Raw genomic sequence first — 14,503 nt, 5'->3', positions numbered from 1 at the left:
CAGAAACGCAAATAACAATTTATTCTAATGTAATTTAGAATCTCAGAAGTTAGCAGTATTTAGAATATTGTTAAGAGAGTTCTTAATTGTTTTTTGTTTTTTTTTGTTACTTAATGATAAAGTAATTCATTCTATGTACTATAATTTAAAATAAAATAATTTCTTAAAGTTTAAATATAAGCTTTTATAACCCTTCAGTTTATTAATATTATTATTATTATTAGCATATAATTTTAATAAAATACTTTTATTTAATAAGAATTGATAGTCGCAATAATTTGTCTGCTCTCGGGTTGCAACGTTTGCTTTGTCATTAGCTAAAGTATCGTTGACTAGTTTGTTTCTACGTATAATTAATTATATTTCTTTCTGCTTGTTAGTGTTGGTTTCTTCTCCAAAAATTGATGGGATCTACAGTTATCCGAACCATTCAGACTTAGTTTATAAGCCAATAGTAACAGAGACTTTGGAGGATCAAAGCTAATCTATAATTAGTTTACGAACCATTCAATAAATGAACTATATTAATCGATTAAGAATGAAGTATAAATTTAAAATATTAGTTTATATTACCATGAATCTACTTCACTTTCTAAATAGAAAAGTGGACTTTACTGTTTAGTAATAATAGTTTGAAGTTTGTGGCAGCTATAATGGAAATTTTGGCATTAATGAGTAGAGATAAAGTAATAAATAATTATCAAATTCAAGTTTTTGAAGAAAAGAAAAAGACAATATATATTATTATTATTATTGATATTTAATAAAATACTTTACTGTATTTTATATAGTGTCAACTTTTTATTATATATGATTTACATTATTATACTTTCGTATTTAATGAAGATAATGAAATTCCGTATTATAATGTAGAAGGATTGTTTGGATTAGTAGAAATATATAAGGGGGTGGGATGTTTACAAAAATTTTAACATTAGGATTTCAGCCCTTGGATAACAGAATGATTCATTTTTGTTTCCAAAGCATTGAATAGAAAACTCTACTGTTTACGTCACTGCTTTGTATGTGTTGTACGTAAGTAATAAAATAATGTAACATTAAGTAACTCATTCCACGTGTTATTCCTTAGAATAAAAAGGAGAAATGATCGAGGATAAGGATTAAGTAATTTTGGGGATGGGTATATGCAGCAACATTACAGAACATTAAGATGGAGAAAGGTAATTGAAAAGTTGAAAAATAGCATTATATCATAGTTTTTTTTTGTTTTGCTTTTAGTTGGAACATTTAGAAAAAAAAGTGAATAAAATTAGGTTGGATTAGCAAGAGTGCACTCTAGTTTGTATATATATCAACATTACATCATCAACTGCCATAAATAATCGGGCTATAAGCAATTAAAGATTATAAAGTCAATGGTTATGCCATAATAGCCGTCAATGGATACAGCTTTGGCTTATATATGCTGGAAGAGGAGATCGGACCGAAGGTCCTGGTTGCATAACTGGCAACGCGACCGCACGGTAAGCGGGAGTTGCAGGTTCGAGTCCCGCTTCGGGCCAATTCTTTTCTTCCAGTTTAATCTAAATTTATTTAAATTATTATAATTATTAATTTTAATAAGAGATGTTGCCTAACGCCTACCTGAAGTGCCAAATTTATTTATAATCTTTAATCGTTTATAGCTCGATTATTTACAGCAGTTGGTGATGTAATGGTGTAATATTATCAGATTTAATGATTGTTTATTTGTATATATATCAACATCCTAAAGCCTGATGTATTGATACTAATCCAAGCTTTTGCCATACTTAATCAGGTTATTATGCTATAATTAATAATTAGAAACTAATTTAATTTGATACTAGAGGTAGATGTTAGGGGCCATCTCTTATCTAAATTAATTTATTAAATAATTTAGAACATTTTGGGAGAAAAGAACTAGCCCAGAGCGGGACTTGAACCTACAACCTCCACTTACCATGCAGTGCACTTGCCAGTTACACCATCCCAAACCCCAAGCAAGTCTTTGCTTCCAGATGGATTTAAATTTAGATAAAACCATTCATGGTTACTTATGGCACCCTCTGGGGACAACAACTATTTCTGCAACCTATATTCAGGGTGATTATAATTAAAGTTGCTGTATGCATTGTAAGGCGTTTTGAACATGTAATTGATGCAAATGGATTGCACATTGAACAAATGTTGTGAACAAAAACCTTTTGCATGTTTCCATTTTGTTTCTTGTTCTTCGTGTGTCATTTTTTCACCTAGTGGTAAAAATTCGAATAAATATTTATTTTGCATTTTCCATTTCCCCATAGTCCATTTAACGTATATACCAAGTTTCATCAAAATACATCCACGAGAACAGGCTCTAGACAGGTCCAAGTAGGGCAACTTTAATTATAACCACCTTGTACTTCTCTACTATGGCACTTAGTTGGCTATTGCTTTATCCAGCATTGTATATATATATCAACATCCCAATGCCCATATATTGATACTAATCCAAACTCTCTGTAATTAATCGGTCAATTATTATGCTATAATTAACAATTAGAAACTAAGTAATTCGGTACTAGAGGTAGACATTAGATGCCATCTCTTATCTAAATTAATAATTGTAAGTTCTAGTTTGATTCTATACAACAGATTACTGCTCTGTGAAGTGTATATACATTGATATAACCAGGAAAAATGATGAATTGGTTCTTAATTAAAATTTATTTTTTATAACATTATATATGTATACTTTCTAATTGAAATCTTAACATTTGCAAAACTTGTGCTGTATATTTGTAAGATTTAGATAGGATGTAGCTTTTGTGAAAGCTTGTGCTAATGCACAAGTCATACTCCTTCATTCAAATTTATAAAAATTGTATGCGAGTTCATTTCGACAAACGTGGGCTAGTGCACAAGCTCAAAAATGGTCAAGCATAATAATTTGCTGCTTTTTTAACTGCAAAATTGTTAACTTGAAGCTTGCAAATAAATAGAAAACAAAAATTTTCAATGGAAAATATGGACTAATGTTTTTGATCATTACACTGGATCTTCCTCGGGTCCTATATTTTCGAAGTGAAATGCATATGGAACTCTGTTTCAGATGTCTCAAATATTTAATTTTTTTGAATGCATTTTAAAGTTTAAAATGGGTGTGTTGCATCTAAAATATTAAATTAATAGAAGGGCTATGTAAAATATGGTAAAATTAACATAAAAGTAATAATAATAATTAAGCATTATTTTTAACTTCGTTTTGCAGTAAGAGATTTTAATATATTGGCACTGGATGGATGATGGTCTCTTGAATCATGATTTCCATGTAAAGGATAAACATCTTTCATCCTTGAAGTTAATGCTTTTCCCTTTGAATTTGGACTTGTAAATCTCCAGTTTAATGGCCGTGATGTTGTGTTCTCTAGATTAGGGAATCATTTCCAAGGTCAGCATGGACATCCTCTTCTGAAACATAAATGAATAGTGTGGTGGAATGTTTTCTATTGTTAATATTGTATTTATGCCCTGCGAGTCATTTTGTTAAGTGAATGGATGAAACTGATGTATTGTAAATTATAATTAAATCTGTTGTCCACTATTGAAATTTTGTATACTTCAGGTAGTTAGCATCTTTGCCATATTCAATTGTAATTTAGAATACTTCAATTTTACCGGTTAATGTTACCTTAGGTAGCCAAGATGGCGGTTTGTCTCTAATTCCAGCAAGGAAACAGTGGGACGCACGTTCTAACCTAACCTAATCTATTCTAATAAATTACCATAATTATTAGCAACCAAATTATTAGAATAGGTTAGGTTAGGTTAGAATCGTGCATCCCACTGTTTCCTTGCTGGAATTAGAGACGAGCCGCCATCTTGGCTACCTAAGTAACATTAACCGTTTTACCATACATCCAGTGTAATGATCAAAAACATTAGTCCATATTTTCCATCAGTAGAGCACATACCGAGTTTATTTTATGATTCTGTGATGTATTTTATTTAATCTAATCTGTTAATGCTAGTTCCTATATGGTTCTTTAGGAACCGCTGGTTCTTATTCAAATACTATCGGAAGTAGAAGGCCAAAGTACTTTGCATTACTTTATTATAAATTATTTGGTGAATCTATTTGAATTGATTCATGATGCAACAAGATCAAAGAATTTCATCATCTAATGAGCTGATTTATATTCTACAATTAATGTTTAATGCTGAATAAATAACTTTTGAAAGAAAATGTTCCATAAGACATCATCCATTTCTAAAAAAAAAAAACAATTTAAGAAATCAAAGCATCAAATACGTGCGAACATTTTCGATGTTTTAATGGTCTACATTGCATTATTGCGCTACAAACCTGTTTAGGGAAAATGCTGTATCATTAAATATGCATATGTAATTTTGAATAATGATTCAAGCTAATAAAACAGATTTATTACGTTAAATGAATATTGCAATTTTTTTTACAAAATAGATAATACTTTCTATAAAATTACTTTTTAAAATATGAGTCTGTCATCAAAATTTGCAAAATTAAGTTTTTTGTAAACAAAATAAATGGCAGATTTAAAAAATAAATTGAATGATATTAAGCAAATAATTTTTCCGTTTATTTACATTTACTTATATGGAAAATAGCATGTGTTTTAAGATTTTCTTTTGACGTTTCGGTACGATAATCTTCAAACTTGATAAGGTATAAGTTATGTATCTGCTCGTTACAAGATACATTACATTAAAAACTGTAGAATGTCAACAAGCAAACTGATAAATTTTTTAGTTTTTCTTAAATTTAAAATTTACGTTATAATTTCCGTTTATTATAGGAAAGGGAGGAAAAAATAGACGAAGAGGAAAGAACGAAAACGAAACGGAGAAAAGAGAATTGGTATTTAAGGAGGACGGACAAGGTAAAGATCGTTTTCTGCTCAATTAAATTTCCACGTAACGTATAAAAACTATATGAATAAATAATTTATGAGAATAAATTAGTTTTCTGTAATACGAAAGTTTATTTTAAGTTTGTTACACTCTAGCCTAGTTCCTTATCAAAGTAATTAATTTTACACACGCTATTCATATTCAAGTGAAGAAATAATGTATAATAGTACCGAAAGAATATTTATTGCAGTATTAATTCGAAAGCATGTTTTGATCTGCATTTATAGATTTATTATTTTCAATAAGATTGTTTGAAATTCAAGCTACTTTAAATGTTTTCCCAGCATTACGGGATATATATCTGAAAATGTAACAAATATGCCACCATAATATAGAGATGAGTTTCATTACATCTACAGATGGTGGCCTAAATTAAATTGAAAACATTTTGTCTTAAATATATTTTCTGGTATCCCGAAAATAGCAATGCTTTTCTATACGTTGCCGTAACAACAGAATCTGATGAGCAGATATCCCGTGTTTAATTAATTTTCCTGGAACGTAAAGAAACATCTTGGTCTTCATCTTTCAACACAGTGGCATAGCGAGGGGGTGCAAGGGGGTCTATCGTGCCCCAAGTGCCACTCGCAGAAGGGCACCCAAGTGGTCTCCGAGAGCAAAGATAAAATGCAGTATAGGCTGCATATTAAATAAAAGTTATGCTAAAGTTAGTGAGTTGGGCCTAAGAGGATGGATGGGAGCCGAGGAGAAGTTCTCAGTGGCCCAACTAAAAAGAAAAGATGTCAATGACTACCTTCGGGTGAGAGACCAAGGCCCAGGATTAAGACATAGTCTCTTTAACCCCATAATGCCATTAGGCAGAGCAGGGCAAGAGTTGGCTTTATGAACAGGGGGGACGCCTATAAAGTGTCTTGCCCCGGGCGCCGGTTATGTTTGCTACGCCACTGTTTCAACATTACCCAATTTTGAAATGGCGTTTTGGAAAATTTCCAGATCTATTAAAAGTTTTTAATTTAATTTTTAATCCTTTAATTTTATAAAATAAAAGATATTGAGAAAATTAAAAATGTAAATTTTATTACCTTTTTTTACTTTTGGAATTTTGACTCTTTATTAATCACCCTTTTATAAAAATTCGTGGAAAGTCGTGTTGAAAAGTTTCAACCATTTGATTATACAATCTTATTATTAATTAATGCGAATTGGGAATAATTAAGAATCAACTTCTTTGAAATATGCTGATTCGTAATTAGATTTTAGCTTTCTTACGTTAGAAAATAATTAAGATTGATTCTCTTGACCTCTGTATTCAAGCTTATGACTGTTACAAATATAATTACTCAAGCAATGTTTACTAAAATGTAACGAGCAGTTGGATCTAGATACGTTGTGAAATAATTCAAGAGACGTAAGAGTATTTTGATGGATTCCAAGAAAACAGACTTTGAAAATGTACACCATTATTTAGAGATATCTTTAGGTAATGGTAATTGGAATATGTGGATAACAGTTATGCAGATATTGTACAATAATATACATTTTTATTGTAATTTAGTTGTCACATTAATCAGCAAAATGGAGTAAATAACATCCATGAAATGAACATAATGTTAGAAAAATACAAAACAAAACGATCAAATGCATAAATTGGCTTTTGTGTCACAAGTCAGATTTATGTTTAACTTTGTTAGTGTGATGACAATAATTATGGTGATTGCATGAAACTGAACTCACTGTCAAAAATTTTTTGTAAGATACTGGAATTGGTGCCATGTTATAATAATGTTAATTGTTATAACCTATATTTAAGCATAATTCTCGATGTTCTGTATAGAATTATATTTCGCTGGATGGACTCAATTCTCTTGTATAAATAACCTTGTTTTGTCTTGAACGAGGTTATCGACAACAAAATAGGACCATGGATTTTAAGCCATGATGTTGACATCATGGCTTGAAATCCATGGTCCTATTGTTTTTGAATTGTAATCATTAGTAAAAATATTTTTAAAGGATGTTCACATAGAGGTGTTAAATGTTTTGTTTAAAAGAACTCTTATTTGTTTAAATTTTAAATGTGTTCTGATAAACTTTAATGTTAAAAATTCAGATTGAACTACATTCAAGAAATAAGAAAAAGTTTTACACCTTTTGTGTACAGGTACTCCTCACTTTACGATGGAGTTCCATTCCGACGACTACGTTGTTAAGCGAATTGGTCGATAAGCAAGGAGCTTGCGCCGGGAATATAGGATCGTAAAATTATACAAATTATGCGACAAACTTCAAATTTATTCATAAAAAGACTATTATAGTACGCTTAGGGCGCATGTCACCATTTGCCACTGACCGACACTCAAGCTGAGAAAGGGGATTTAAGCAGATAGTGGTCGTTAAGCAGATAGGTCGTAAAGTGAGGAGTACCTGTATATAGTATATTCTTCTCATAAAGTTTATCAGCAAGGCAGCCAGAAAAATCATCTTAGGACACCTGGCAAAAGAAAATCTGGGGAGATTACTGAACCTAATAGTTGTAGTAGCTATAGTTTCACTTTTCTCTAAATGCTTGGTGGGACATATGAATGTCGTGTTTTAAGAGAATGATATAATGAATGTCATTTATGAAGGTTGGAGGATTTTGATCCTTGGTTTGCCGACTGGATGATACTAGTTTATATGTTGTATAAGGTGCATTGAAAGCCATTTGAACAATCTCTCGGCAGATAGAATCGCTTGCATATGTACAGTTATATGCATTAAATTTTAGACCATAGAAGATGTATGTTCCATTTGCTTTATTGAGGAGTTAAGTATACAGCAGGCTACCACAAGCGGGCTTGCAGGGTGTGCATCCTACATGTCATCAAGGGGCACCAAAAGATGCTTCTAATTAAATGTGTGATTTGAATTATGAGATTACAAAATGGAACCAAACATTATGTTGAAAAAGTAAAGTTGTGAACTCCAATAGTCCAAGTATTAATGCTTACATTATATATTAATTAATATTTATATGAATTTATGGTATTGCATGATCAAGCATGTGTGAAATGGCCCTGGTGGTAAGTTTCTTGTCCAGCAAGGAATAAACTTGTATACAATAGTGCCAGATGTTTGTACCATTCAAACTCAATTTAAAGGAGTTTTGACAGTGATTGAAAAATATGATTTTATGATTTATTTGCACAAGTTCATAAGAGACTCAAAAAATAGGAGTCTGAGTGTGAGATGCCTCTAGCAGCAGCACTATATACAGGTTATGCAAAAGTAAGATGAAGGAATGACTAATAACTCTAAAGAACCTTTTACTTCCGACGACAAAACTTTAATAAAACGTCAAACAAATGCTTTTGACCTTACCCAAGGTCTGCTTCTGAATTACTGTAATATGAATTATAGTAGTTCATGCAGTATTGCCTGTAAAGTAATTTAAACTGTAAATTCCTTTATCTTACTTTTGTGTAACCTGTGTACTTATCTCCTCCTACAAAACAAATGGAATATATCCACATCCTTTTACTGTTTAAAATTTAATGCATCTAACTGTACATTATAACTAAGTCAACCAGTAGTCCAATACAATATCTCAATCTAGCTTGAGTGATACTGCAAAAGCTTCCATCTATCTCCCTGGGACCTGAATACTATTTGGACAAGTGAGCAAATTGAGCTTATTGTTGCTTATGATGAACATAACTGATGCCTTCGGTACTGGAAACTTGAGCAAGAAACTGTGCGAGGCACAGATCTCATGCAGAAAATTCATTAATCATTGAAATATTATGTAACAAATGTGCTTCCAGCAGAGGATGCAGTTTCAAGCATATTATTTGCTGTACAGCAGTTTGATTAGGATGAGTCATGACATAATCTGAATTTACAATTGTCACAATTCAGTTTTTGTAGTATCCTGGTATCCTGTATATCCTAAAATGTATCGTGCTGTGGTGTCCACTGTAGTAATAAACTCACAAATAAAAAGGTTACTGGGTCACCAGGAGGTTAAAAATTGCTGTTAAAAAAATTCGTTATTTTCCTGAAGTATCTCCTGTGTAGCCACCTCACTCTTATTGACTTGCAGTCAGTATAACTTATACTGCAGGGTGCAAAGAAAAACAGTAAAAGGCCATTGAAAGGTTTAGGTGGAATTAGATATACAAAAAATAGTCATTATACATTTATGGCTCCTTTTTTTATTTCTTATATTTAATGACATTGCAATAATGAAAATTTAGTATTGCTCATAAAAATAATATTAAGAACAAGAATTATATACTTGAAACAAAGAGTTAAAATAGCATTTTTTGATTTCATATTAAGTTTGTACATTTTACTCGGACTCCACCCAAAATTGCTTCTGGCTTGGATTCCAAGAATCAGACTCCACTACCCTGTCTACGATACCAAAAACTCTGATTATAATGTGAATAAAACAGTTATCAATGTTTCCATTCTATCATAATTACTATATTAACAAGCTGATGTAAAAACCATAAGAATGTAATAGTCTTATCATCAGGGCTGGCTTTAAATTCAGTGAGACATGACTATTTCATTCTAATAGATCCTGCTGCGTGATAACTCTTTTCAGAATGAAACTTTTCTTTCTTTGAAGAGATTATTTTGTAAGAACTGAAGATTTTAGAGTTAATAGTGTTGTATTTAGTGTAAAGTTTATAGTTTAATATGTTTATTGGCAATTTATTTATTTATTTGTAATGCTCTCAGTCAGGTTATGCAATTGATAAGGTTAGACTTGCCCATCATTGAAGTTTTTTATTATTAAAGTGATGTTAACACTTTCAGTCCTGCCATCATTTACTATGATTTTCTCTGGGGATCTGGGATTTTATGCCTTTTTTTGTAAAGATGCTATAAGATAAGAACAATTGACTAACTTTTTTTTTAGTTTATAGTGTTTATATAAAATTGTGTATTTTTACCATATAAATTTGTGAGAGTCTGAAGATGGAATAATTTTATTTAATAAGAAAACAAAAATTAAAGTATTAAACTGGTGTTAAAAACAACACGTTTTCACCAATTTTGTGAGAAAAGGGAAATAAAGCTTCCTTTGGCGAGATGTTATCACAATTTTTGTCAAACATCCACGTATCCTGTGAGATGATACAAATCTGGACGCCCAATTGGAGAGAAGTTAAAATAAAAAGGGCAGAAATTGTGGGTCTCAGTGTGGACTGCCAGAGATCAAAGAACTGTCATAGAACGGCGGCTGTCGTAGAACAATGCCCATAGAAGCCGGTGCAGACTCTGCCACAAGAAGCGCAAATTTTAGCTTTATCCATCGTTCGTCTCTTAACCCACTTCTGTATCCAATCCACTCCAAAAGCAAGCCTCACATACTAAGGAAGACATCTGTCAAGCCGCCAGAAGTATTATTGTATATTCCATTGTAAACTCTCTCTCTCGGAAATTAGAGGTGTACTTAGTTAGGCCATCGACCTAGATGACATGTTTATGCCAGTTGTATTTATCCTTTGTTTTGCTTAGTTTATTAAATGCTTGTTATTTGTTAAATTGAGACTGAGTGATACCACTTTAAAATAGACACAGACTCTGATCAATCGTATTTGCGCCTCCCTCACTCGCATCACAAGACCCTCCTATTTTAAAGCCATCTGCCGACCGAGTAAGCGGGACTAACCGTTTCGATGCCAGACTTAGGGGATTCGAGCCTTGGTCTCGGCTCCTCACCTGCATTCTCACAAATTGTTTTATGTACCATAAATTAATTGAAAAAGATTAAAACTTTTCCCAACATTTTTTGCATTATATGAAACTAAAGTTACTTAAAATAATCAAATCTAAGTAAATGATTAAGTAAAAATAATTTATATATGTATGGATGGATATTGAACCAAAAGTGTTAAATAGCTATGTTGATAAAATTATTGAAGTGTGAAAAATGCATTCTACTACCCTTCTTGTTCTGTAGTTTTATTGCCATCATTGTGAGAATGCGATCTGTCTGTTAGCATTTTAATGTGATTTATGAGGACTTGCTGTAGATTCAAATTCAGAAAACTAATGAAGACTTTTATATACAGTAAGACCTTGCTTAATGCTGATTCGATATAATGCAGTCTGCTCGAAGCCTTAAAAAAAAAAGCTCAAAATTTATGCTGATTCAAATTATTGTGGCATTTCATTGATTCGTATATAACATGATTATTCCTAAACACGAACCAATCGGCAAAAGATGGCAATTCGTCATAGTGCTGTACTTTCCTTAAATCTATGTTCGTTTTGTGCAATTTTGGAAAAAATATAACATAATGGATGCCATAAGAAATATTGACTTTGCTTAATTAACTGATAAATGCACGAACAAAGTGTGGAAGAAGGTCTGGCTGAAGATATCCAAGGATTCTTAAGGAGAAGAACCTATTGCTATATTGTTAGATTGTCCAAATTGTCAACCTAATTGATATGGCAGGACTAGGAGATGTAGCCGAGCAAGATATTGAGGAGTTACTGCAGGCTCTGGTAAGAGACTTACCAACGACGACCTTCAAGAACCGGCAGAACAAGGAATTCGTGTAGAACTGGAAAATAGTGATTCTGAAAATGAAGAACCTAAAAGAACTTACTACAGGTTTCCTTAGTAAAAGTTTGGTAACGATAACCAAAATCGTTGATCAAATTGTAGCAAATGATCCAGATTTTGAAAGGAGTGCAAAAGCAAGATGAGGCACTTTGGATGCAATCTTCTGCTACTGACATTTGCTCAAGGAAAGGAAAAAAGCAACAAACGAAAGTACACGACTTTATTGCAAAAAACACAAGAATTTCAGAAAAGCCAGGACCTTCATCACAAAAAATGAACTTCACATTTCTGTGCGCATATGTTTGTGTTATTTAACATATATTATTATGCAAATTAATATAAAAAAATAAGTTAAAGTAAAATCTGTTTATTTTTGGTCACGTGTTCTCCTTTCCCTATTTAGTCTATGTTAAAATAACCTCGTTTAACACTTTCGTTTAGCGCTTTGTCGTCTAGGAACACATCCTCCGCATTAAGCGGGATCTTGCCGTATATATAAAACTTCCCGAAATGAAAATGAAACCCGACTAGATGTTCTAAAACCTTTACTGATTCATTATAGACAGACAGCAAAGGTTATTGAAGAAACAAACATTGAATTTATAATACTAGTTCATTGCATCAAGAACTTTTTAATAATAGAATATAAATTTTAATAGCAATTACTATTAAAATAAATGTTAGTTATATTGTACCAAGTTTATAGTATCAACAGCTTTGACTGTGGAAGGTTTTCATCTCTTCCTTAGTGATCACTTGCTTTATTTTACTAAAATGTATGCTTTACTATGTTACATAGCTTGTTATGATTTATTTACTATAGTCATTTACCATTCTTACCATTTCAATATAGTATTTTTATTAACTAATATATCTTTTAATGAACACCTCAGAAATGATATTCAGAGCACTCGTATAGTCTGTCGGCTTCTGCAAACAAATGATACACGAATACGGTGCTTATTTTGCAACGATACCAGCTTGCCGTCATTAATTTCAACATCACTCTTGGGATTCGTGACTTCTTATTCGTCGATCTTGAAAATCTTTAATCGGAATAAACTTTGTTTTGACTTTTAAAACTTTATTACATGTCTTCTGTTTCAAAATTTTATTAAAAAATGGAATTGTTTCTTACGACAAAGAGTTTAAAGTTTAATATTATTCTCAGTTAAGCATTAAATTAACTAAAAAATTTTTATTGTTATTATTTTTTTAATTGATTAAAATGTTTACGCTAGGATTTTGTTCGACTGGTTTTCTGTTGAGAAAGTTGCGAAGGAGACTCTTATAAAAATCAGTTTTGTCTTCGTAATTTTCTTTAACATTAAATCTTAATGTATGTTTATCTGTGATTTATTTCATCAGTTTTAAATATTTATAATTATTATGAAATAATTTAAGATATTTAAGTTTTTATGGAGTTGTTAATACGATCAATAAATCTTTAAATTGTCTCTCTCTATCTTCTTTACCTTTTTTGCCAAGCCGCATTTACCTCCTCCATTCTTTTTTGTCAGTGCAAATCTGATGTTATTCCACCTACTCCAATCGTCTCTAAATTTAGATACATTCTCCTCCCACCTGTTTTCTACACTTTTTTAGGGAAAAAAATTGCTTCTAGGATTATTTTTTAAGTTCCTTTCTTTCCTTTAAAATTCAAAACAAAAAAAATATGAAATTTTCAAACGATGATCATCATTTATGTGTAAAATTTTCGATGGTAAATTTATAATTTTTGCTTACGTAATAATTCTTGAAAGATATTGAGTTTAATTACAATTTATTTTATATAATATTACTTTTATAATTAATATATATAATTTTTTAATTTGTAGAATATGCCCAGGTGGTGAAAAATGCTTGGTAATGGTAGATTAGAAGCAATGTGTTTTGACGGAACAAAGCGATTATGTCATATCAGAGGGAAGCTGAGAAAAAAGGTAATTTCTATTTAAATTTTGATTTCGTGTATTTTAATTAAACCCCTTAAGACTGGGGATTTACAGTTGAGACTTTGGTATTTATAATAATATTTATCTCAATGTTTTAGTACTATGGATAGATTGTGTGCAATGTAATCTAGAATATTGAACAAGAACAGTGAGATGGGGATTAACATAATTTATTCTATAAGTAATTGAAGTTAGATATCTGATTTAGTGATAAACATCTAACTTGGAAGACATAATTGGTTCTCCTCTAATTCATGAAAGATCCAGCTAAAATTCAGTAGAGTTTCTAGAACGGCAATCCCCACATTCTACAGCCACTGAACAAAAAATTGTTAAATATATATGTTATGGACAAAGTGATTAATCGGGCATTATTCATAATGACAAGAAAGGGTGCGCAGTGTGATAAGTATTGATTAATTTATCAAATTGACCGGTCATTATGAATACTGCTATCATCTAGTTGGGCAAAGTGATGATATGTTGAGGAGTGATCGTCCAACATATGCTGGCCAGTGTGTCGATTGTATCGCGTTTAGTACCGAATTTTAAATTGTGTGACATTTTAATTTCATTAAAAAAAACTCCACTTATTTCATTTAGAAATATTTATTTTCTATGAATTATTTCAAAGTATTTTAAAAAGTAATCCTTTAAAACTAAGTACTATTAACTATATTAATTAAATGGTAAAATTTTACCATGTGCACCATCGTGCAGTGGTCGCAACTGTCTGTGCTCCCGACAGATTTTTCCCGGAGGGGAGCTGTCGGCAGGCTGCTGATTGTTTAACATCACTAGATATTGATACATACTAGTTATTGATACGTGTGTTCAAGAACTATCGTGAATAAATATCTAGTGACGTTAAACAATTGGCAGCCTGTCGGCAGCTCCTTTCCAGGGGGAATCCATCAAGAGCACAAACAATCACGACTGCCGCCAAATTCGGTACTAAATGCAATATGCACGTGCAACTCAACGCGAGTGCTGATTGGCTAGCGTATGTCGGATGATCACTCCTCAACGTATTATCATCACTTTGCCCGACTAGATGATAGCAGTATTCATAATGACTGGTCAATTTGATAAATTATTGAAATTT

General features: G+C 31.5%; 1 protein-coding gene across 1 annotated transcript in view; it reads left to right on the top strand.

Annotated features, from left to right (window-relative positions):
• The window catches only part of LOC136974243 (eukaryotic translation initiation factor 1A, X-chromosomal-like), a 30,214-nt gene that overhangs the window by 2,178 nt on the left and 13,533 nt on the right, over nt 1-14,503 (top strand). The window contains 3 exon segments of the mRNA XM_067269080.1: nt 4,800-4,883; nt 13,282-13,298; nt 13,300-13,386. Coding sequence (XP_067125181.1) covers nt 4,800-4,883; nt 13,282-13,298; nt 13,300-13,386 — 188 coding nt within the window.

The sequence above is a fragment of the Centruroides vittatus genome, unplaced genomic scaffold (genome assembly GCF_030686945.1).
Source record: "Centruroides vittatus isolate TY-2023 unplaced genomic scaffold, ASM3068694v2 contig_1078, whole genome shotgun sequence".
Taxonomy (NCBI): domain Eukaryota; kingdom Metazoa; phylum Arthropoda; class Arachnida; order Scorpiones; family Buthidae; genus Centruroides; species Centruroides vittatus.
This window is presented reverse-complemented; position numbering and strand designations above follow the sequence as displayed.